General features: G+C 36.5%; 1 protein-coding gene across 1 annotated transcript in view; it reads right to left on the bottom strand.

The window, feature by feature from the left end:
• Window positions 1-27,423, bottom strand: part of RUNX1T1 (RUNX1 partner transcriptional co-repressor 1) — a 130,312-nt gene that overhangs the window by 7,412 nt on the left and 95,477 nt on the right. The window contains 5 exon segments of the mRNA XM_007177490.3: window positions 5,534-5,724; window positions 10,780-10,848; window positions 19,612-19,813; window positions 20,352-20,437; window positions 24,736-24,986. Of these exon segments, the coding sequence (XP_007177552.1) occupies window positions 5,534-5,724; window positions 10,780-10,848; window positions 19,612-19,813; window positions 20,352-20,437; window positions 24,736-24,986 (799 nt within the window).

Genomic DNA, 27,423 nt, shown 5'->3' with positions numbered 1-27,423 from the left:
ATAATATCCTTTCTCGTTCTTACTGTTGGAAATTCCTTTTACCAGAAACAAAACATTTTCTCCTAAAAAGTTTCTCCAGGTCTCACACACCTATAATTCTCCAGAAAAACCCTTGCACGCAAGTGATGTTCAATGAATAAAGTAGAACGATTATAATTAAAATTCCCAAAATGTAAATAACCTTTATAGTAAATGATTTGCCTAGATATGAAATTACATAGGCAAGGTTTGATTCACTCAGGTCTTTGCACTGCAAACCAAATACTCTTTCCAAAATGCCATGCTTTGCCCATTTCAGATCTTTCTTATAGCCTGTTTTGGCAGGAATAAGGTTAGGAGGGCACTTCGACCCTGAAAATAGACAGAGGTTGGACCAGGAAGTTGGAACACCAAAGACAAGTTATCATGGTGTGTAATGGAAATGGCATCCAATTTTGAGTGGCTTCAGTCACCCTTTCTTGGTTTTTCACTTCCAACTATATCACTTAGCGGCTTCAGAACTACAGGCAAGTTACTTAACCTCGTAGAGTGATAGTACCTATAAAGTAGGTATCATAACAATAGGGTTATTCAGGATTATGTCAGTGCTAACTAAAGTGTCCTGATGTTCGGTGGGTCCTGAATAAACGGCAGGAACTAACACCACCTCCTCCTCTTGGCACTGGCTGAAAGCAAATGAGACTACTTACCATCTTTGCATGGCACAACCTTTACAATTAGAAAGCTCGTGGCCCTGTGCCTCCCTTGATAGGCATTGACAGCTACACAGACAGAACATGAGCTTACTTCCACTTATACGTCATTAGTGGCCAGTTACTTTTTCTCCTTCCTCGCTGCCCTCAGACCTTCCAAAGATTTACCACTACTGACCTTTTCCCCATTCCTCCTTTTAAAAAAAAAACTTCCCTTATTGAAAGTCCCTCTAACTTTGGTTTCAAGATAATAAAATTCTGTTTCTTACACTATAACCTCTTCCTCTTCTAGTTTTTCATTTTCCCCTAAATACCTGTCAAGGAGGGAAGTTGGCATAAAGAAAAGAAATATCCTTTCCTTCCTACACTCTCCCTTGGCAGTCATGGTCTTAAACCATTAGCTGTAAGAAAATGACTCTCAAACCTTCCTCCAGCCTTCATTTCCTTCCTGAGCTGCTGTCTCTTATTTTCAATTGCCTGTTCTGTAGCGCCACCAGGATGCTCCTCTGCCACCTAAGTCAGTAATCCCTAAACCTGACTCATGGTGTGGTCCTTTTCAGTCACTGGCAACGCTCAGGCCAACGACTTTGTCATCTCATTGGAAACTCCCCTGAAACCTCTCAGTGCCAAACCCTACAGACCCTGCTTCCCCCATGGTCTCCCTTCCTTTCCAATCTCACGGTTACTATTCCTTCCCTGCCCTTCCTGTTAGAATAGCTTCTTGTTTTTATTTTTTCTCTCTCTCTTACATACTCACACTGATCTTTGTAAGGTGACTTGTTTATAAAATACTTCTACTCATCTTATTTGTACCTCTCAACCACCTTGCAGAGTGAGTCATAAACATTATCCCAGTTTTATAGATGAGAAAACCAAAGTTCCAAGAGGTGAACCACTCCATATCATTCCAGGCCCAACAGACCATCCAATACACCATGAACATCTATGGATTCAGACAGCTGGCCTTTTAATAAATGAAACAAATAAGCAAAACTTTTAGGTAACATAGAATCAGCTCATACTGTGAGAGCTCCAAATTCTTCTGGGGATCGATAGGTTGATCAGATTGTGAGGCTTTAATGGGAGCCATGCTGGGAGACTGTGTGTAATAACTGTGTGGTGACTACCTCCTACTGAGTCCACTTAGTCCATCCCCAGAGTCTGGGCCAAACTGCACAGAATCCACTGGGGATGGCTCTATTAATTCTAGAGGGGGTAATGAAGATGAACCTCTCAGAGTGACCTGTTCACACTATTAGGGCTCAGCAGGTTCTGGAAACAAAGTTTAAAGGTTCAGTCAGTGTTTCTGCTTAAGTGCCACAAAACCACCCAATATAAGCGTGTGCACTTCTGCACCTATCTAGGAATAATGAATAAAGACTGTTTCAATCTGGGGGAAAATATCACTTTAGTGGCTTAAACTCGAAACTAACTATTGGAACAGCACAATTATTTGCTCTCTGTTCGAGGCTCAATTCCAGCCATGTGCTTTGATCCCCTAAGCCAAAACAAGTTACGGATCTCAAAGAAAAGCTGTGGCAAGTTCCTTTTGAAATAGTCCAAATCTAACAATATTCATTGGAAAAAAAGACTCTATATGTTTACAGATAGGAACCAGAAATGAATATAGAAAAAAATAAAACGGTTGAAGATGGCCAGATTCACTGAATTTCCTTTCTTTTGATTTATGCTAGTGCTAGCATTACATTCTTGATGAAATATGTAATACACGTTAAAAGAGAAAGTACAGAAAATGTCATTTGCTTGTGTCTGCCTAAGCAGTCCAGTGTCATTCTAACGGTTAGTAATAATGATTATTAGTCTGTAAACCAAAGTGAAATTAGAGAACTGGATGGGAATACCCTGAAGGAGTCGAGTGTACTGCCATGCGGCTACTAAAGAAGTGGCCTGAGAGGCAGGCACCTGGGCTGAGGATCAACATGCACTCTCCTGGTTTTCACATTAGACAGCATAAACTATTTAGGCCTTTGTGCTCTATCTGCCCTTTCCAATCTACAGAGGAAATCTGTCTGTCTAGTTGAAAATGTTTTAACTTTTGTTGTTTATGCACAAAAAAAAAATGAAGAAAGGTTACCTTTCACAAAAAAAACCTCTGGGCAGATCAAAGTCACTAAGTTTTTAAAGGTTTAATGCTTAAGGAAGATCACCTGATGTGTACACCCCAAAATCTGCATGTCTACTGAAAAACCACAACTCTCTGCCTTCCTTGTCAGCTGACCAATCATCAAATCCTGCCCATTTTATCTCACGGGTTCAATTTTCTCCACCCCCAGGACCACTGCCAACCATCTTCATCCAACCATCTTCCTCCTCATCTGTCTCCCGAAACAGATCGGTTCCTCCTTTTCATTTCCTCTCATCTCTCTCCACACTGCAACCTGAGTGATCCTTCCAAAACACTCATCGGCTACATAGTCAGCCTGTTTTCAAAGCCTAGCAAAGCTTGCCTTCCCATCTTCCCTGCACGAAGGCGATGACATGCGCATGGCCCAAAAAAGCAGTGATGAGGCAATGTGGGGGTGGGGTGGGAGGTGGGTGGAAGGTGGCTGCTGAACAGCTCCTGATTATCCTTAAGTATCAGATAAAACAAAATTTTTTCCCAGAAGCCTTTGCACTAAACTCTACTAAGACTCATAATTTAGTGATTTGACTCTTCTAATGAATTATAGTGAACAAGAAGGTAGGAACCACTGTATCTTCAGTGCCTAGCGCTGTCCCCGACATAGAATAATTTGCTATTGACAGAATAAATAAATAAATGGATATAATTTAGAGTAATATGTATCAAATAACAAACTGCCCTGGGCAGGTTGCAAACCTGATTTAAAAAAAAATGTCCATAGGGTACAGTTTTAAAATCTGTATCCAAAAATGACCTTCATGATGCTTATTTCATTGTTCTGGAACAATGTAAGGACTGACAGCATGCTGAGAGCTCCAGCGTGGATCCTGCCAACCCCTAGCTGCATGACTAGCCATGTGAGCTTCCTCACCTGCAACATGATAAAATGATTACATCTCAAGGTTCTAGCCACCGTATGAGACGAGAAGACCAAAGCTTTTAGAGGTTTAGTGGTTTTCTTGAAATCACAGAATTATAAGAGATGGAGCCAGGAATTAAATGTGGCTCTCTGGCTCCCAAACCTTTCCTCCTAGCATAGTCTACTTTAAAATCCTTGAGAAATGTCACCGAAGACAAGGGTAGTGCTATTAAAGATCAGTTTCTCAAGATACCCAAAAAGAAAGAAAGAAAACAGTTACTTTAGAAGATCACTCATATCTAGGTTATTTCATCCTATCTACTATTTCTAGTTACTGCTTGATACACCATATTTTTATAATGCTCAATACCAGTGTCAAGCTCATATATTTTTCTGGATAAATATTAGAAATAAAGGTACACAGCTTATAGATACTAAAGAAATACAGCATTATTAGCCAAATATAAAGACTTAATTCTCAATTTCTCCAAAATATTTATCTTTAGAATTCAGTGACCTATAAAAGACTCTTAACATGTATAACAGCCCTAAAACGTTCATATGAAAGTGATAATGTTTTAATGATGGCAACAACTGTGCCTCACAGTATTACTAACTTGAATAGAGCAGGACTAATTCTGTCCAAAAGATGATAATAAAATTTGTGTTTTCTTTCAAAAAACACAAAACAAAGTCTTTAAATATCTTAGCCATAAGATGCCAGTAAAATTGAATTTATGTCTAGTTTAATTCAACAATGGAAAAGTCTGCAGTTAAAAGGTAGATACACTTCCCTTTGTCCCTCTTTTCCCGAGAAACTTTCAAATGTTGAAAATCAATTGCTTTTGTCCCCTTGTTATTCATCTGCTACACATTAAATAGAAACTCTGGGTATCGAATAATTCCCACAGGGTCTTTCATCTACAGACAAGTCTGGTACAAATTAAATTCTTACTCTCCTTCACAAATTGTAGATATGTGTTTTAGGGACCGTTGATTTATCAGCTTATGCTGTTGCTAGTTCAGCATGGTGTGACTAGCTAACTGTAGTCCTTATCTAAGGGTCCTTTGGGTTGGGGATTGTGGTGCTGTGTTAATTAATGCAGAGCGTTACCATGTTGCTCTGACTTTAGTCTGTTGAAAAGGCATTCTGTTAGACACTGTGTTTTAGTTACTTCCCAGATCCTTCCGCCATTTAGGCTATGTGTGTATGTGTTTTAAATATACTGTAATAACACTAAATAATATTACCTCTGGCAGTGATGTGATGCTATGAAATGACCATCATAATGGTTATTACAAATAATGTGCAAAAACAGACTGTGCAGAAGATCTCTTAGAAATGTTTAATTGATGCAAGCGTTGGTTTAGCATTGGACTTCAGAACCAATAGTTAAGGAAGTGACTTTGATCCCTGGCCTGCAATATGTCTTCAGACTACACAGCTTACACAGGGTCTCTCTCCTAAATCCCAGCTGTTAGAAGGAAACCACACACATATGCTAACACACACACACACACACACACACACAACAGAGTTCTGAATCTAAATAGTGCTAGGAAGTTCTAAGAATTTCACTTTAATCTGTTACCCACCAAATATATTAAAAACCTTTTTTGGCAGTTGTTCTTTTAGGCCTTTAATAAAAACAAAATTTGATCAGCTCTTGGTCAACTCCACAAGTGCCAAGCCTCTCCGAATTACACTCATTTTCCCCCTCCAAAGATTCGTTTGTCTCAACTCCAATATCCGCCTTTACTTGTGATCTCCTGAAGTCGAAAAGGCCCGCCCTCATTAACGGAAGCAGCTCCCCAGGGAGTCTTCCATCGGCGCCTCACCTCGCTCGAATCTTCCTGCTGGTTGATGACAGCGAGAGCGTCCTCCGCCGCCTGCCGCTTGGCCTCGGCCACCGTGCGCTCCATCTTGGCGCGCTCCGAGGTGATCATATCGTGCGCCTTCCGCTCGGCCTCGGACACGGCCTTCTGCAGCTCGGTCATCGCCTGCCGCTTCACCTCGTTGACCGCCTCCTCTGCGTGCCAGGCGGGCCGGACCGGACAAGAGAACAGTTAGCGCGGGACCTGGCCTACTGATCGCTGTTACACAGAATGCTAGACAACACGCATGACTTTCATCCCAATTACTGGGCAGTTCTTCCGGCTGTCTAAAGAACCACATTTTGGAAATTCATTTTAAGAGAGCAAAGGGTGAGATTTTTTCCTTTAATTTACACTCCTGGGAATATCTTTTAAACTACTGTAGCATCACTACAACCTTTCTACCAAACTAGTACCCCAGAAAGGATTCTGAGACCAGACTAAGTAGATAAAAGGCGAAAATAACCACAAAAAACCTGCCTGGATAATTCAGACACATGAAGAAGATGTTTTGCCACAATGCAATAGGTTAATATGAACACAGGGAGTACGGGGTAAAGCTTTCAGGGAAAGAGAGGAAGGGAATAGATTTTACACAGACACATATGTAAGTGCAAAGTTATTTTGCTAGTAAAAGATACAACACAATAACGAAAAGGTATCTCATAACAATTAATGCAGACCTTTTAAAGAAAATTGAAGATGAAATATACAGAAGATCCAGCTTTTCTTTTTCTTGTCATTTCCTGAGTAATGTGGACATATGACTCTATAGGCTAAATGATAGGGATTTAAAAAAAAATCATTTTCTCATTTCCAGACTTTCAGCTGTTGTCCATCTACTGAATCAAATATAAACACTCTTGCATAACCAACTGTTGCACTAGACAAATATAATTGAATCGTACTGCAGGCCAAAACAATCAGGCCTGACTACAAACCTGCAAGGTGTTAAATTAGCTCTTTATTTTTGGCTGTGGAAAGGGTGCAAAGATTTGACTAATGTACAACATAAGATTGACAACTAAAACAAGTAATTTCCATTTTAAAAAATTAACTGTTCTAATTAACAAGGGAAAATATCCTCCCCCTGAATTAGTTTATCTAATTTTCATCTTTATTCAAAGCAAAATGACAATGATTAATTGAAAATTTAATAAGCAGTAATTATTAACTTGGCAAACCTACTACCAATTAACACTCTATTAAAACTAATTATGACATGTTTCATTCAAGTGTTTGCACTTAATTGTTTCACTCACTTGAAAAGCACCTTAATTAAATGTTCTGTTTAATTAAAAACATAGATTCCTAATAAAAATGTTTTACTGTAGATTAAAAATGTTAAGAGATGCAAATACTCCTATAGTTCCTTAAATTTCTATAGTTATATTTCACACACCCATAGTTCATGACTTGAGGATCATGAAAAGCCCTCCACTAATAATTAACCATAGTGACTTTTGTAGCCTCCACCATTTTCCCAGAATTATTTCTGAAGTTTGTTCATTCATTTGTAATTACTGTCTGCTAGATTTTAAAACTAAATTATAGGGAAAGATCCAGACTGGAAGTATTAACTAAAATATGTTAAGCCTTTGTTGGTTGCTTTAAGATATGTATTTAAAATCTGAAAACAGAGCACTGCACAGAGCTGGCAGCACCTTCTTCACCAGGAGGTGAAAAGATGCCTTTATTATCCTATCATAAATGACTTGGGGCACCAGGGAAGCACTGCCCTTCTAACTATACAGTCAGGGTCTAATTTGGTTTGAATATTCAAGGTGAATTAAAATTCTATCTAAGTGGTAATACAGGACAATAATTTTTGCTTACGATCAAAGCTGTAGCTTGACTAATTGTATATGCAAATCAGGCAATTTATATTTAAATTATGCATTCCTATTCTAATCCCACAGGCACATACAGATCAGCAAAGAGAATTGGTAGGACACGTGCAAGGTGCTTGAATATTTATTACCAACTGCAAACATTCACTGATCGTTTGAAAAAGAAATATACTGAAGAAAACAGTTACAATTTAAAAACTATATTTATGGTAGACTTTTTCCAATTTTATAAAGACCTTTAAACTTAAGAGTGTGTTTTGTTATCTTTGCGGTTGCTTTTAAAAATACTACTTTTAGGGGAAAACTGATATGGCCTTTGACATTTGTTAGGACTCCAAGTATTTAATATGTATATCATTATATTATTATACTGTATTATTAGGATTACATGCAAACTTTGAATAGGGTCTGTAGGTTAAATAATTGTGTTGTATGAATGTTAATATCCTGACTGTGGTAACTGTACTGTGGTTACATAAGAAAATGTCCTTGTTCTTAGGAAATACACACTAAAATGTTTACGGTAAAGGGACATCATGTCTGCAACTTACTCTGAAGTACTTAGGTGAAAAATATAACGCACGACAGAAAAAGAGGGAAGGAAAGAGGAAGAGAGAAACAGAAGACATCAAAGCAAATATGGTGAAATAGGGAAAATTGGGAGAAAGGTATATGGGATTTGTTTATACTATTTTTTGCAACTTTTTCTGCAAGTTCAAAATCATTTCAAAATAAAATGGTGCAAAATATTACATGATGTACTTTCAACCACAGGATATACTTTTTGCAATTATAATTTTCTCTGAAAAGAAGATACATGGGTTATAGTACATTGAATTTTAGAGCTCTGCCCCTTTGATATCTTTCAAATGCTTTAAACTTGATTTTATTTACTTATATTTTGTCACAAAGGTAGTGTATAATAGTTTCATTGCAAAGACACACTTTATAGGTTTTTTCCTAGGGAAAGAAAAATTGCCCACAGCCAATTTTAGACTCTTGGGGGGAAAAGCTTTCAAATTTTAACAGGCTGAGTGTAGATGTCCCGTTCTGTCTTTGGTGTTTTCCTCATGTTGGATGCCTTGACACTTCGAACACTAGAAATGCTTTCTAAGAAGCCTATAAAGATAAATATTATAAGCAGTTACTTGAGACTTCCAGGTGAAACTGTCATCTATACTTTAGAGATTCAATATACTCCTTAAAATTTAGCATCTATCCATAGAAAACTATTCCCAAACTGTTTTTATGCAGCAGATTAGGGATATCACTATCCCTAAGATAGTGATAAGAATACGAATTTAATGGACACTACTTCCAAGTCAGATTTTATACTGAAGACCTAATGTAAATGGATAGGCACATATTAAAAATATTTGAAACATGGTTTGATAAGGTTTAACCCTTCTTAGAGAATGCATGCACACCACATGAACAAGTATTGCTCTTTCCCTCCTCTCAGAGTCCCCACAATGCAAAGTACACCCAGAACTGGTTTCAGAAACCCACAAAACAGACAGTGAAGAAAAATAATAGTGGACTCAATAGATTACAACATGTCAAGTTAAAAAAAAAAAAAACTGATTAAGTGGAAAGTACATAGTGAAGTTTTGAATCTGCTTCCAATTGCTTACCACTTATGGTAGGATTTCCTTTGTGCATAGCTATTCAAGTTGACTTTCCAACAAAGGTGGTATATTCAGAAAAATCTGCTCTCACTTCACAGCAGTCAAACAAAGGCTTGAGTAGATAATAGCACAGAAGGAATTTGGATTGCACAAGACTTCACTGTCAATTTTTCTTTATGAACTATCAAGATTTAACTTAAATACACATAAATAGGGAAATGCAGAGATTCTATCCCTCAACATAAAAAGTCATCCTTGTGCTATCCAAAATGGCAACTCTTTGTACCTATTATTGGAATAAATTGAACTGACAGCTTAAAATTGGGGAAGAAAAATAGTCAGAAGAAAGATGTAGCAATTGCTTCTCCAGGTAGGTGGCACCCAGCACATTTTAACATCTTATGACTATCCCATGACTATTATCCTGGTAGAAAATCTTCTTAGAGGCGATGCTCTAAATCTGGTAAGACTATACAGATGAGATATATATATATACACACACACACACACACACACATATACACATATATAAACCTTAAACTTTAGGCTGAATGGATCTACCTGATTTGTATACTGGACATGCAAGAGATCTTTCTCTGGTTCTTAATCTACGCTGCTATACTATCAGATTTTGAAACTCCTTGTCACACTTACAAAAAGAGTTATTTCTTAGAAAATTTTAAAAAACAACCACAAAACTCGAACAAGAGCCAAGGGACCAGAGTCACCAAGTTGCACAAAACTATAGACATAGCTGTGTCAAACCAAAACCCAAATAGAAATCTTCTGTGGGAAAAAACCCTTTCCTCCTTGATTGGGGTTCTCAGCCCTATACTCGTCTGATTGTCTGCAGAAACAGCATTTTCCAGTTTCTCAACTCAGACAAACTATTTTAACAGTTGGAGTTATAGTAGCTCAAAGCCACATTATGTGTTTGCAGTGTCATTTTTAACTCTTGAAACAGGTTTGTGCTTTATCTCCTCAGTTGGTTTCTTTTTAAAAAGAAGGTTTTGGCTCAACTTTTATAGTGCTGGTGTTCTACCAAGATTCTGCCAGATCTGAACTTCTTTAAGCCCAATAAGTCTATGAGTCATCAGAAACTTAAATCTACTTCAAAATGTAGAACAATGTCCCTTAATGAAAATCAGATAGTATACATGGAAAGGAAAAATAGAAATTTAGCAACTTTGTCATTTAACTTAATTTAGTTCTGGTCATTGAATATTAATTAGCACAAAAGATCAACTTTAAAAACTGGTTGTAACCATAAAATTTCTGAGTGCCTCAGCAAGTGAACGAGATTTACTGTGATACTTTTAAAAAGAATTCAGGAGATATATGTCGATTATACCCCAATTAAAAAAAAAATTAGAAGAGAAGGCTGAAGTAAAACACCAGACTTTGTTTTCATGAAGGAAAAATTGCATGCAATCTGAGACCTCAGGCTTCCAGCCTGAAACCATTATAGCCCCTGAAAAATGGGGTTTATAACAGAAGCATCATCAGACTCTCATTACAGTAGCACTAGCAGATGCTACTAAAATAAAAACTATTTCATGTTCTAATCAGGCCTGGTTTAAGAATATTCATCAGGATTTTTAAATTTTGTGTGTGGGGGTTTGTTTTGTTGTTGTTAGCAGTAAAGCCCCTTCTTGTCATTCTTCACGTCACTTCATTAACAACTGCACACAGCTGCCAGAACACTAAATTCGTGTTTTTAAACAATTCTTACCAGCTTTCTTCCAGATCTCCTCTGGCACATATCCAGAAGCAGGCCTGTGAAGGAATTCCCGATGTGCATCTATGAAAAGGATAAAAATCGGTGGAGAGAGGAGGAAAGCACCATAAGCACTGTTATGTCATTACACAGGGTAGAAGCAAGCAATGCCCACTATCTCGGCTTCTCTACAAAAACATAGTTTTAAAAGGCTGGGCATTTCACTTCTAAAAAATAAACAAAAATAGCAAGACCAGTCATCAGAGCGCAAGGAAAACAGGTCATTGGTCTAAATGCCTTGTATGCTCAAAGCCAAAACAACTCTAAATATTTCATTATACAATATGATATTTGGGAGCACTGTTCCCAACACTCCTTAAGTATGGGCATTTCTATGGGTATATTTTATTTTATTAAAGAAAATAAACTGTATTTGGTAATGTTCTTTTTTTTTCAAAGTCAAATTGGTAGTTAGAGAGTCAAATGTTAGGGTAACATAATTTTCACACAGCTCTGATTCTACCACCTTTCAATAAATATTGAGCCTGACGCCCTGGCTAACCAGCTCTAACACTTAACTAACTTTAAAAAATCTTGATGAGCATTAAAAATTCTCACAAAAATTAGATCACATGGATTTGACATGTATGGAAGCAAGAAAGAATCATTAGAATGGATTCACAGATAGCCAGTTGACCAAATATAACTAGTACATGACATGCTTTCCGGAAAAAAAAAAAAAATGAAGTTCCACTTTAAGTGAAATGCTGTGCTTTTTATGCTGGCCAAATTTTAAAAGTTTGAGAAAACGGATCATAATAAAGCTGATGTAGGAATGCTCACCTCCAAAATAACATGTTCATGAAAATGACATGAAACCTTTTATATATGTTTTTATATATGCTTGAAAGTAAAGTGTACAGTCTTTCAGAGATAAAATATGCACTAAACTTCTTCCATACTGGATTTTCAAATGAAAGTCTATGTATTTAGAAGTTTGAGGGGAAGAAAAAAAAATCATTTTAACTTTTATAAATATAGCAATCTTTCAACCCATGATAAATTTCAAATAACTGAAGTTTTCTCTACATGTATAAGAAATGTTAAGTAGCAGACTTTTTAAAGAATACTTTATCTAATATATGGTGAAGATCAAAAGAAATTCAGTCCAGTTTTCTATATTTTATGGAGCTACAGAATGAGAAAAGCACAATCAATTTAGCTAAGTATATATCATTTTATATTTGAATGCCTTAGACACATTTGAATATTTTGAATCCTTCGAGGGTACATAGATTATCAGTCGGCCAGAACATAAAATTTCCACAACTACTCTGAATTAGCAAAACCTTATTATAGCTTAGTGAAGGGGATATGGAAACTCTCTGTACTATCTTTGCAATGTTTCCTTAAGTCTAAAATTATTCCAAATATAAAAAGTTTATTTTTAAAAGTTTACATTATAATTTTATGACTACTTGATAATCAAATTGACTGGAAATACCCATGCATTCTCATGTACACATTCATTTCTATACAGTAAATAATGAAAAGCAAAATGTCTTTATTTAAGTAATTTTCATTTGCTAAAGAGCTTGATAAAACCGTTTGATGCATATACGACTTCAAAGAAATATCACGTGGCTAATTAGATTTGTCAAGATTACCTTTCACATCATTATAAAGAAAGTGCAGTCAAGTTCAAGTTCACATTTAGCCACATGACACAGTGAAACAGATTTACTTAAGACAACTTTTAGACATTTATTTTTAGGAGAAAAGACTTTGGCTTAAGAATAATTTACTGGATAAGAATAGATTTGTAAAGTCTGAAGACAAACAGAAAAAAAAAATGTTTTCTCCACAGTGGCAAAAAAAAAAAAAAAAAAATTTTTTTCCATTTATTGGGTTAAGGAAATTTTTATAACTTTATAAAAATTATTTTTTAATGGCCTATTATTATTATAGGGAACAGGAAAAGTGATGTTAAGTTATCCAAATACTAATTACCAGCCCTAGGCAGCACAGGCAGAAGAGTTAGTTCTAAAGCCCAGAGAAGGTGAATCTTGGCTTTGCCACCTGCTCTCCCTGTGACACTGGGCAAGTTAGTTTCTCCATGTCTCAGTCACCACATCTGTAAAGTGGGGACAATACTACCACATTTGAGATTGCTGCTGTGAGGACTCAGTGAGGTACTTCCTACTACATGCTTGGCATGGCACATCCTAAACTCTGATCAGATGTTAGTGCTACTCCCATCATTATTATTTAGCAGGTTGCCCAGTAAGAATGGATATACAGTCATCCTTTGGTATCTGAAGGGGACCAAGATCCGAGGATGTTCAAGTCCCTTCTATAAAATGGCATAGTGAATAGCGCTGCTCTGAACATAGAGGTGTATGTATCTTTTTGAATTGCAGTTTTATCCAGATACATACCCTGGAGTGAAACAGAAACAGACTCACAGACATAGAGAATAGACTTGTGGTGGCCAAGGGGGAGGTTGGGTGGGGGAGGGATGGATTGGGAGCTTGGGGTTAGCAGATGCAGACTATTATATATAGAATGGATAAACAACAAGGTCCTACTGTATAGCACAGGGAACTATATTCAATAACCTGTGATAAACCATAATGGAAAAGAATTTTAAAAAGAATGTATATATAACTGAATCACTCTGCTGTACCCCAGAAATTAACAACACTGTAAATCAACTACACTTTAATTTAAAAAAAAAAGCATGGTATTTGCTTTGGATGCTAATTTGTTTGCTACACACATCCTTTCCTATACTTTAAATCATCTCTAGATTACTTATAATTTATAACACAATGTAAATGCTATGTAAATAGCTGCCAGCACGTGGCAAATTCAAGTTTTGCTTTTTGGAACTTTCTGGAATTTTTTTTCCCAAATACTTTTGATGTGTGGTAGGTTGAATCCATGGGTGTGGAACCTGCGGATACGGAGGGCTGACTGTATGCTTATTTCCTTATTTAAAAAAACTAAGGTGAAAAGAGCACCATAAACTTTCTTTTTTCACCCAGCACTGATATCCAAAGGGCACAAAACTTTAGACAAAACAAAACCATTGAAGAGGTTTGGATTAAGTAATATACACCAGTAATTTTTTACTCCCTCAGTACATGTCACTTGGGGAGAGAAGTTATGTCTATAGTTAGCAATTCACTGTCTGAACCCTTGATGGGAAGTCCTCAAACTTCTTAGACGATACTTTTATAAATTTTATTCAAACCTCATGAATAGCCCCCAAATTTGCTCAAAGATAGATAATGTACTGGAGTCAACTGTGCACCCACCTTCCCGTGTGCTATACAGTCGGTATAGATCGTGAGGATCCATATGCCATATGGGAAAGTTGTGCTGTATTTCACCTTCTTGGCTACATTTCCCTAGAATTCTCAATGACACATTGCCATATTTGCATAGAGTCAAACTCCACCTGACCTAGAACCCTGATAGAAATACCAACTCCAATCCAGCAAAAGTTTTTTAATCCTATCCTGCTTTATAAAAGAAAGGTTTTTTTTTTCTCAAAATAGCTGCAGAATATAAAGGCAAATAAATTTTTTATATAATACACACCTATTTACATATATATATACATATTTTACAATATCCCCTCCAGTTCTAAGTTACTGTGTCCTAGCTAAGCATCAGTGTACCAACAGAAAGGATGAAGTGATGACAGTAGAGGTCTGCTCAGAAACTATTTTGATGCACTGACAAATAGTACTTTAATAGCTACAGAAACTGAATGACTAATTTACTATTTTCTCTTCTGATTAAATAGCAGCAATAACAGAGTCCACATATGCAAAATTGAGTTTAAAAAACCAAAACAAATCCTGAAATTGATCAATATTACAAGAGACAACTTCTCTCTTAAGACTTTCTTATTTTAGATTATTGGTGAATCTAGACAAACTTATGCAAAACATTCTAAGGCTCAGATTCTGAAGAAGCTAATTTTTAACCATTAAATCTTGACCACCTATAAAATATCAGTTGCTGTAAAATAGATGGTTGTCCTAAAATGTAGTGGTGAAACAAAAACAGAAGAGTCTGTACGAGATGGTTTAAAATGTGAAATGTATACATATGTAACTATTGAAAGATGGAAAAATTATAGAAAAGACCTTATAAATTAAGTTTAGCTTACTTTGGGATGCAAACTGCTTGGGGATGAAAGAAGAGGAGGAGGGGAGCCCCCAGAAGATATATCTATGAAATGAGGAGACCAAGTCGAAGTGGGGGAAATGTTTTAAGAAATGTGAAAAGACAGAACAAGCAATCTATGATGTATGGAAGAGATGGAAGATGCACTACACTTACGACAGATGGAGACCATTGGATACTAGATACAGCAAGGGCCGCCATCAATATACATGAAGCGATGAGCTGATGGCCTTTGGAGAACCAATGTGACCTCATATGACCCAGGACAGCAATGCTCAAAGCTTGGCAGCACCTATGTTATGGCCTTCATCCTGTAGTGGGCAGAATGAGGCTGTGATCATGATAATATCTATTACAAAAACCATCAAAAGAAAGGAAGGGTTAAATGAGTTCATCTTTAGAAATGTTACTTATTTTTGTTTTAAAGGATAATAAATCCAGAAATCTCAACTTTATGTTCAGAAGCCCAACCCAACCTAGAAGCCAAGAACTACATTAGGATTTTCATCTTTAACAATAAAAATACCTAATGCTGTAGGAGGCAACCATCTATTCTTGTTTTTCAAAGATGGACATATTTAACTAGTAGTCACATCTTTTTTAACCCAATATACTAAATACAGTAGACTCTTTAAAATACAGTAGGCACTTTACATTAGGAGCTCAGATGCATTGTCTTGAAATGAATTCCATGATGTAATTTAAAAGGAATCAATACAAGTACATAAAGTCTAAACTTTTATATGCAGATATACACTGAATAACTTGTTTGTGGTTTTTATAATCTGATAGTATAGAAGTAGAAAAATATATTCCTTTGGATGGGAGTAAACTATTTTTTTATAGCTCTGTATTATGAATTAGGGTCCCAAAGGTACAATAGATTTACTGTATTTAAGACGGAATTCCCCTTTTCTTGTTTCTGTGCCTATTAAATAAATTAGCCACCTAAACATTACTGCTTGGAAATACTTTCGGAATGAAAAAATACCTAAGAATCTACTATAATTTCATAAACTTGTGTGCCAAGCAATAACACTAATTTTATGTACTGCTCGCTACTCTCTAAACTGTGAGATTCCATGTTAGAAATCATAATAATAGCTATTAGTTATATCACATTTACTATGTGTCAGGCACTGTTCCATATGCTGTATAACTATTAACTCATTTAATGCAGAAACACCTATGAAATATGTATTGTTACCATCCCCACTTAACAGATGAAGAAACTGAGGCAGAGAGTTACTTGCCAAAGGTCACAAAACTAGTAAGAAGAACCAGGGATTCAGATCCAGACATCTGCTCAAACCCTGTGCCTTTAACTTTCATGCTAGATTTCCTGAGCATTGAGACAGTAATGAGAAACTCTATAATTCAATCATGTGACAGTGATAAAACTTGTCAACCAAAGGAATTTTCAAATATTAATTTCTCTACCAATTACTTGAGGCAGGAGGTGGCATTAAATCAACAAACTTACGAATCTCTAAGCTTTTGTGAAGATCAAGTTGATGTATCATTTCATTTAAAACAAAAACCTCTTTCTGAGGTTTAAAAAACTAATTTTTAAATTGTTTTAAAAAAATTAAAAATTGTTTAAAAAAATAGTTTTCTAATTTTCTTAAGACTTGGATATTTGGAGTTTTTTCCTGGAAAGCAAGTGAGTTATAATAATAATACAAATAATTAAAATCTATTATTTCAAGGAAAAGTATATTATTTCAAAAGTCCTTCAAGATAACAACCTGTTTTTTACTTAAAGAGTAGAAATAACATTATGGACTTAGTGTGTACTCAACTTTAAAACTGTTTAAGAGGCTACTCATTTAAAATAGTCTTTACTTAATATCTGGGGGGAACTCCCAAAATTCAATTAGTAATAGATTAATCATGTTATTTTACCAATCCCTCAAACTGACTTAATACTATGGATGTATTTCAAAAGCAAGAATGGGAATGAGTTTAACAAACACAACACAACAGTCATGGAAGTTACATTTTTCTCTGTACAGTCAAATACAATTTAAAATGCTAAAAATGAGTGTATGACTAAATGTTGTCATTGTTTCTAAGACAGGAATGTGACTAGGGCAATATTTTGAACTAAAGATATCTTCTATAACATTATTCTGAAGGTCTCATTTGAGACCAGACAGCAGCTTAAGAATTAAGAGAATCTAGCTAAAAGAAACACATGCAGAATAATCATAGGATATGGAGCTCTTAGGCATATCCATATGCCTATATCCATAAATCCATATCCATAAATTTATCAGTCAATATCCTTAATCCTTTAATTACACACACTAATACATTCGACTCCAAAGCCTAAGAGAAAACCTCAGAAAGCACTTAATGTAAATGATTGTGCCCCATGATTACAAACTACCTGCCTCATTTATAGCCATAGCCCAGCTCACAAGATGGATGGAACTCGAAGACTTCAGGAATCTACTAGCAAAAGACACCAGTGAAATATAACTGTTGGATGCTAAAACTTGCATACTGTATGGCTCTTGACAGGTTCTCCCTATGGCTGTGGTAAGTTTCTTTAAAATGCAATCTAGGGTTCTGTGTCCCTAAAGAATAGGACTGTTTTAACAGAGTCCCAACAAAGAAATGAACTACTTGTAGTCTTTGAAAAATACAATCTATAAAAGCTTAAAACCAAAGCGATCTCTCTTTTACCAAAAATATGAATTCATTAAGCATCATTAAAAGTAATGTAATTTGTGTACTCTTAAGGAGTTTTTAAAACCAAGTTTATTCTTTTGATTACATAACAAGGAAACTAAACCTAGCTTCCCAGAGAACGATGAACACTTGCATCACTAGAATGCGTGACTATAGGCGATTATATGATAACGGTCCTATGTTCAGTGTGCTGAATATAACTCACATAGGTCTGAAATCCTATCCATTTCTGAAATTTTTCTTTTACAATGGACAGCAGATAATATTAATCCTGTCAGTGCAGGGGACTGAACTGAGCGGCCTGCTGGTACGACCACTAGCTGTCTCCTTGCCTATCTCTTCCACTAGCTCAAAAGTTCCTCAAAGGAAGTAATTAAGAACATTTTTCCTTTATTACAGTGCCTAGCATGATGCCTGGCACACAGTAAGCCAGGTTCAACAAATAAGCACTGACTCGATGAATTTGTTCAATAGAGCCAGCTAAAATGGATATTTTTACTCCCAAAGTTTTGTTTAATTTAAGGCTCTCAATTTTTGCCTAGATTGGATGATTACAAATATTCTCTTTATTATTATTATTAGCTAATTTTGGTTCACAATACAGAAGTAAAAAGCAAGATGCTTATTCTATTCTAAACAGTTTGGTTTAATTTGGTTCAAATTAATCTTAAACCTATTTCCATTGCTTGCCTTAACATAAGCTAACAAATAACACTTTTTTCTTTAAAATATCCTTTAGAATAATGTCTGTTGGGTAAATTATGTGACCTGGAATCTTCCTTTATTTAATACTTATTATGGCAATAGACATTCAGCATTCAGGGATTAGCAGGAATCGACGAACCTAAGTGCAAAGGAAACTTTATTGACTAGGAATCATTTTAATAAAAAAGATAATGTGATCAATAGCCAGATAATATACTTCAAGTTTTAAATATTTGATAATCAGCCATGGATGATAATGAGGCCAAAGTCACGAGCTTAATCTGCACACAGGTAATTAGTTTTGTTTTTACAGCATGGACTGTACCCTAACCTAAGCTAGGTAGCAGGTGTGGGGCTAAACACATAAGAAAAATGAGATGAGAGAACAGGGGTCAACACAAATCCATCTCCATTAAGTTGACTCAGACTGTATATACAAGTAGTGGCCAGCAACATAAATGACAGTAGCTTATTATTAATTTAGGAAAAAGTCCACAGGCCACTCAAAAATTATTTCAGTTTCAAATTTTCTTTCCATATACTTGTAAAGAAACCAAGTATAACCCCAACAATTCTATTTATAACCTATAACCCCAACAATTTATATTGTTTATATTTATAACCCCAACAATTCCCAAATCTCAATACTAAATACGGCTACATGTATGCATTCAATTTCTAAAGCGTTGCTATATTAATAGTCCTGTAAGTTACTAGAATTAATAAAATCACGGTTAAGCAATCTAAGTTCAGGTCATGGAAGAGCTACATCTCTATCACTAATTTTCAAGTGGCAGTGGGCAAACTATAGAGCCCTTAGGTCTCTTCCTGGAAGGGTTTTGAGATAAAGTACTCTCAAACACTAGGGTGCAGCAGAATTCTCCGGAGAGCTTGCTAGAAGCTCCAAGCCCACTCCCAGAGATTTTGTCTTTGCAGGTTGGAGACAGGGTCCAAAGAGCTGTTTTATGAAGGAGCACGCATTTTAGTGATTCATGTGAAATTCTGGTCCAGCTTTGAAGCTTTGTCATAAGCCCAAAACATTAACCTAGAAAAGGAGTTTAATTTTTGTAACTGCCTCTTTCTATGCCAATCTGCCTAACAGACAAGACATATTTGAGGATATAAAGTGTTTATTGTTCTACAATTCCCTGTATAGCCTTTATTTTTGAAGACGAGTTAAAAATAAACTCAGCAGTAATAGCATAAGAAGTATCTGTTCAATATGTCCATCTGAAGAAAAGATACCTAACGCCACTGGGTCTGGATTGACAGGACTCTGCTGCCTGGAGTGGCTGCTGCTACCGCTGCCGCCCTTTTTTAAGTCCTCGGCATCGCTGTACCGCCGGATCCAGTAATTCAATTCCTCCCGGTCTGCTTCCTGACATCGCCTTAGTACAGTGAGAGATCGCCTTGTTTTTTCTACCATGTCCATTATGCAGTTTAACAGCTATGGGAGAAATGGGCAGGGGGAGAAAGGAAGGATATATCAATCACCACAACTCAAAAGACTTTGGTGGGTAGTGAAACAAACTATTTTAGGACAATGAAGAATGCTATTTTATTCTGAAGGCTTCCGTCTAATATTTTCAAAGGTTAGATTTGAAACAGAGATCCAATAGATGAGTTAACGCAATAGGAATGAGAATAAAATGTGGGAGGCATGACAGGGAGATTTCAGCTGAAGTAAACCCATCTTTCCAAATACTAATCCCATTACTGGATAAACTCAATAACTCTCTACAAATAAAACAGCAGCCCACTGATCTGGCTTTAGGGAATCCTTTCCATGATCTAAACACTTCTCTTATATAAGTGGCCTTGATATCAATTTAGAAATCAAATCCTATATTCTACTTTAAACATTCTCATTTATTACTTTTTCAAGGATGGCAGAAAATACCTTCAAAGCATCCCCACACTTTTATCATGTCACCTCACTCCAGTTGTTTTCAAAACATTTTTTGAAATGATTACCAACATCTTACATGGTCAAGATGTTTCCATTCCTCTGCCCATTCTCTGTCTGTCAGTCTGTGATCAATCATTTCTTCTTGACGTGTGCCATGCAACCCTATAAATATAAAGAAGGTTGAATCACCCTAAAACATTAAGGACATAATCCATATGCGCATAGGCACTTAGCAAAGACTATGTGGGCAAACTAAACGATGTGAAAATATATTTGATTTTTGAACGGAGGCATGAGTCATATTCAGATTCAGAATTACCTCATGGGTCTCTCATAGAATGATAAAATGTTAGAAAACTAGAAGGAATTTTAGACGTCATCTGGTCAGAACCATTTCTTTTACACATGAGGAGATACCAAGCCCTGAGCCAGTTATCCATATAATGTTCCCTAAGCGAAAATATAAATATATCCTGAATCTTAATAAATACAAGAAACCACAAGTATACATTAAGTGGTTTCAAAGTGTGGCTTTCCTGCATTAAAAACGAAGACAGCATAAATTGTTTTACATGAATAGGGATATGCTTTTCTAAAACAAGCATGGTAAAACTATTCCACATTTCAGCATAGTATAAATGAACACAATCTTATTACATACACCTTCATGATAAAATTAGGCCATGAAGAGAGGGCTTGCATAACATAAAAGCAAAATATACTCATTCAATTTATCAAAAAGTAAAAAAATAAAAATAAATTGGATATCCTCTATGAAAACAAAATCAACATACCAGATATAATTTTGGACAAATACCATAAATCCAAGCTAAGAAACTAAAAATCCTAATTTGTAGTCCACAGCATAAATATTAATGCTCTTTAGCACCACAGTTAAGATGCTACCATGAAAAGGTAATAAGGAAACACTTACCAAGTGAGAACAATAGTAACAAACATGAGCAATTAGCAAGGATGCTTATCAAAATAAAAAAATAAATGTGTCTTCCTAAAGGGACAGGGTGAAAGGGTCTAATCAGAGATACCTAGAAACGTGTGGCTCTTCTGACAAATTGTGTAAAACACCTCATGTTCTACTATCAAGGAAAGGCACCAGGCTATGGCAAGATTTTCCATTTTAAACAATTAAAACTATTTATTTTGGTTGCCAGTTCTCACTGTTACTCTGAATAGCAAATTAAGTTTGACATGGTTTAGGCTTCTAGACACCTAGGCTCTTTTTCTGAGGGAGTTATGTAGGAGTTAAATGACAATAAAAGTTATGAGACACTGCATTCCACTTTTTGTGAAATCTGAGTGGTTAGAAATCCCCTTTTAGCTGATTTAGCGAAATAAAGATAATGAGTCATATGACTTTTTTCAGCCAACCATGAAATACAATTTAATTTATAGCTGATGGAAGTGACACATACATGTCAGCTTTCTCAGACTAAATTAAAAGCTAAATATAAAACACTGCACCATTCCTCTCCAATTAGAATATATTCTGAAATACATTTTTAAAGCTAAAATTGTCAATGCCACCTATTGGTAAAAAAGTAAAATTGCAAATAAGCTTTAATAATTTGCATAATAGAAAAGACACTGGAGAAGAGTAATATTTAGTTATTTCTCTGTTGTGACAATTTCAAGTTGAAATGTTTGCAAATATGTAATTTTTGTTGACTTATTTTTTGCCTGTGTTTTAGGGAAAAAGCACTACCACTGAAATGAGTCATCACAGAAAACAACTGGAGAGTGATAAAGATATAAATGCAGTGTTAAGATTCATGATGGAGGCTTCTTACTATATTGACCTATATAAAGACCAAGAACTTCAGAGGTCTTAAAAGTTTCAAAACTTCAGCAGATTAAATCAATAGTGACATGAGCTCTACCACCGGGAATAATATTAATGAGCAATAGGATGTCTGTGGCTAATGGGATAACAGTATTTGTGGAACAGTGCTAAGCATCATCTCATTTAACAACAACAGAAAAATAATAAGTACATTAGAAACATGTTTGAGCCCAAGTACTTGGTGAAAAAATACAGGTCTCATATGTTTGCTGCTTTTGAACTCTGAAGGTCATTTGTTGGATACAGCCAAATCTTTAAAAAGAAAAAATAAAACAACTCAAATTTTTACATTTAATAATTTTTCTATTTCAGATACTTAAATATTCATCACCACACAATTTTTATTTATATCCATAACACCAGAGGGATGTACTAGGGGAAAACAGTTCAGACTCATTAAAACACATTTTCATTTGTGGGCAATCTGACACTAATGTTGAGTCTTACCCAATTCCTAACTAGGCTGAAATTCTAAGTTTATTTATAAACTAATGCTGCCTGTAAAGTTATTTCATTAAAAGATTCTAGTGAGTACACGTCTCTGCAAATATGTCTCTACATATAATGGACATTTATAAATCGTACCAGACTAAGTATACATTTATGACAATTTTTATATTCTCAAAAGGGCAGCCTGATGTAACACCATGATTTGTTACTCATACGCCAAGGTTTTACTTTACTTTAACACATACTAAGCTATGCCAGACTTCAGGGACGGTTAAGTAGTTGCGTATATTTATAAAGATTAGCACTATTAGTTTTATAAGCTAATATAATTAAAAGGTAAGAAACATGGTCTGATAAAAAAAAAATCACATAAAACCAGTGGGTACAGATATAACCCATAAAGGAATATTTTATATTACTAGATGAAAACATAATCATTGAATATAAGCATAATTAGTTCCTTGTTGATTACTCTGTAGTGTACTGGAACTAATATTTCATAAAATAGAATCTGCTGCCTGAGAAATAGGCCATTTCCTAGCACTTACAAAGTGGGGTATCTTGAATTGGTCTTACAATGACCTGGTGACTCCACTTCTATTTGAAAACAAGCAATCATGGTTTGAGGGCATTAGTTATAAATAAATGGCAAGGCTTTTGCTTTGAAGGGAGCTGTTATTGCATTTGATTTCAGGGTCAAAATATCAATCCAGACTGAGAAATAACATAACCATTTTTGAGAGCTCTTCGAAATGGTACCTGAGAGAACATTAGACAGACTGATTATTAAGAAAGCACAAATTATATGCTTAGCCATTTGACACACTATATAAATGTAGAAATGATGTTGTGGGGAAGTGAAACTACTATTTTACTATCTCACATCCAGGGCCTCCATCGCCCCTCCCCTCACCCTGACTCTCCCTTTCTGCTTTCTAAACATTTGGAGGGTTGTGTTTTCAAGCAAAAGACCCTACATATGGAAGCCCCTATGTCCTACTAACCTAGTTAGAAGTCTAACATAAACCTCTGCTCACCACACGTTCTCTGACTGTGGCTAAAAAAACCGTTGTCCTACTACTCAGGCAGGGAACTGGCCATGCTTCCCAAGTTCTGTGCCCTCAGCTCTGTGTTCTGCTTTTCTCCTTGGACTTCGTCCTGTGCTGCTTCCAGTATCTTGCCCACCAAACCGTCCCATGTCAGGGAAGTTTGTCAGCAACTAGCTAAGAGGTAAAGGCAGTCCTGCTGCTGGACAGCATGGATTCAGGGGACAGAAAAAGACAAGAGAGAGGGCTGACTATTGCTCTCAGTTTATCACTAGGTTGACTCGCCAAAAATCAAGAATTCAAGAAGCCCCAGGAACAGGAACAGTGCTCTAATGTTATCACCTCAAACACTGATCATGTATCAAAACTTACCTATTTGTCTTCCTTCTTATTTTTCATGGTGAGCACCTGTTCTTTAGAAGACAATGTCTCCTAAATGCTTCACTTCCAACAGTTTTATGCAAAGAAGGAATGAACACAGGCAAACAGAACATGTATTTACCCAAACTCATTCCTTCTTTGGTATTCTGATCTTTGACACTAAATTGTCAACACTAAATTGAATCACTGGCACTTCTAAGTTGGAAAACAAAAAAAAGTACTAAATCATTCCTCAAAGAACATCTGTTGACTTAAACCACCGACATAATGCCATATTGTATTTTTCAAATACAGACTATCACAGAGACTGGAAAACTCAAAATGAACTTTGAGACTATCTCAAATAAAATATACAATGAAAGAAACTGATTTTTTAAAAATACTTGTGGCAGAGTAACTACATACGAAATCCCTCATATTAAAAAAAAAAATTAAACACTTGTTTTGCATATGTTAATACAGTTGAGGAGGTTGTATTTAGATGCCCCCCCGCAAAATAATACCCTGCTGTCACAAAGAACGTAAGTAATTAAGAGAGAGAAAGCACAGCTGTTAAAGGACACAGTAATACCAACAAAGTTTTCTCATAAAGGAGACACTATAGAAAGAAAGGGAATTTTTACCCCATCACAGATATCAAGCCTCAAGTTTAGCTGAGAAGTAATGATGCAAGTCTTGAAGAATACAGTCCCATAAGAAGTGAAGAGATCCTTCAGTCTTACCCATAGGTCTGTTTCTGTCCCTGAGGTCCCTGTGGCTGGGGTGTCGATAGGAGTCCCTGTAGTGGTGGGCAATGGCCATATCATCCAAACGGTAATGCTGAGGTGGAGGAGGGGTGGGGTGAGGCAGGCCATTGGGCTGGTAGGATAAGCCATTATTTGGACTGTACCGCTGGCCTGGGCTAATAGTGCATGGTCGCTTGCTTGGATGTTCTGAGTGCAAAGGCTCTCTGTCAAAGCCATTTTCTTTGGTTCTGAGGGAGGAAGAAAAAGAGTTTGTTTCATAATGTACTCAGAAACCAGCATAGTTCGGACACTCACATTTGAACTTGTAATATAAACAGAATATTCTTTTACTTGCCAGAAACTTTCTCAACTCAGCTTCCTAGACCTGTGGGAATTCACTAAAACCCATGCTGAGGCCTAAATGATCACATGACTGCACAGGAGAAAATGTTCCACTTCTCATCAAATTAGCAAACATCTTTCAGTTGAAGCTCATGTGGTTCGGTCACAAATAAGAGGAAGCAAGATCTCCACTCTGCACATAACATTTTCATTCAAAAGTGAACACCTGATTTCTAACAAATTACCCTTGGATCAACTGTATTTGGTGAAGATTCATCAAGGTACAACAGCATCACTCTTTTGGTGAATTCTTCAGGTATACCTATTGCACTGATCCAAGCTGTGTCTGACTTCCGTGTCAGAGGACATCTATGAGCTGTGTTGTTCAATACAGTAGCCACATGTGGCTGCTTAAATTAAAAGTGAATTAACAGGGCTTCCCTGGTGGCGCAGTGGTTAAGAATCCGCCTGCCAATGCAGGGGACACGGGTTCGAGCCCTGGTCCAGGAAGATCCCACATGCCGCGGAGCAACTAAGCCTGTGCGCCACAGCTACTGAGCCTGTGCTCTAGAGCCCGCGAGCCACAACTACTGAGCCCGCGTGCCACAACTACTGAAGCCTGCGCGCCTAGAGCCTGTGCTCTGCAACAAGAGAAGCCACCGCAATGAGAAGCCCGTGCACCGCAACGAAGAGTAGCCCCTGCTCGCCTCAACTAGAGAAAGCCCGCACACAGCAACAAAGACCCAATGCAGCCAAAAATTAAATAAATGAATAAATAAATAAATTTATTTAAAAAAAGTGAATTAACATTCAATAAAGTTTAAAATCCAGTTCTTCAGTAGCAATAGCCACACTGCAAGTGTAATTGCCACCTGTGGCTAGTGGCTATGGTACTGGACAGCACAGATACAGATCATTTCCATGATGTCAGAAAGTTCTATTAGAAAGCACTGATCAAACTGAATTAACTGAATTAATGCAATAAAACAATGTATGTCTGGGACTGACATTACCTTGGGCTACCAAGATAATCAATCAGCAGTCATACAGAGCTAGCTGGGATTAGAAGAAAGATCGGGGCAAACCCCTTTCTTTTAAAGTTGAGGAAACACATGCCCGGAGAGCACAAGTGACCTGTGTGAAGTCATGAGATCTTAGGGCAGGGAAGGCACACCCTGACTGCATTTCATCATGTGATACACAAAACTGTACTTGTCTTTCAGAAGGAACACATTCTATAAATGAGACCTGATAACTGCTCCTAGATTCTCAAACAGAAGTAGGGTTAAAGAAGTATTTTCTGACTGAATGTATCTCTAAGAGATGAACTCAATATAGTCTGTAAGGATAGGAATGCATCACCTCCACTTTGACTGCAAGCACAGCTCCCAAACTAATTTTTTACCTAGTAGCTGGCTCTCCTCACAAGACCAGCTCTCTATCCTTAGACCAGTGGCAGCATCTATTTTCCCTGGGAAATTTCCCCATAAGAATTCTACCAAATCACAGTAGCTACAGATTTCTGCGTGTCCTTTTTTTTTTTTTTTTTTTTTTTTTTTTTTTTTTTTTTTTTGGCCTTGCCGTGCGGCTTGTGGGATCTTAGTTCCCCGACCAGGGACTGAACACAGGCCATGGCAATGCCTACCCACTGGACTGCCAGGGAATTTCCATCTGCACACCTTTTTTTGATTTTAGGTTGGTTAGGTTTAGATACTTTAGACACTTTTTCCACTTTCCTAGTGCCCAGGGATAGTCTTTGTCTGAAAACTGGAGGGATTTGAATGGAAACTGACTTGACAACAGAGATCATTAGGGGCTAGAGGATTCTACAATGAATTGCCCTTTATGTCCCTTTAGGGTAGAGCCCCAGTGACAATTTGCACACATCAGATTATAAACGACAGAGGAGTTAGAGATAGAAGGTACAGGCACACTAAGAACTGAGGGAAACTGCAGAGTTCAATGGGAAATGAATACATGCCCAATACATGCTGGCGAAAGATGTTCTGGAGCCAGGAGACTGTCCAACACTGGAAATGCCAGCAGGGCATGGTCCCCATGGGAGTGTCAAACAGAAGTCTCAATGCTGCTCCTGTCAAAGTGTCTACAGTAAAATATTCTGACTCCATCCATATTGATCATTGACCAGACTAAAATGTCTCAAACATTACAATGCACTGCTTCAAAATAATTTTTAAAAGTGAATGGAAACATTCTAGATAGATATATCTTCTAAGAGGATATTTATGTGATTCTAATCTGTATTTCCATATCCTACACATTTCTGAATAATACACTTCAACATTCAATGCATAAACATTTCCAGCATAAATCAGTTGGAAA

This window comes from Balaenoptera acutorostrata, chromosome 17 (genome assembly GCF_949987535.1).
Source record: "Balaenoptera acutorostrata chromosome 17, mBalAcu1.1, whole genome shotgun sequence".
NCBI lineage: Eukaryota > Metazoa > Chordata > Mammalia > Artiodactyla > Balaenopteridae > Balaenoptera > Balaenoptera acutorostrata.
The sequence above is the reverse complement of the archived record's forward strand: the minus strand, read 5'-3'. Positions and strand labels throughout refer to the sequence as shown.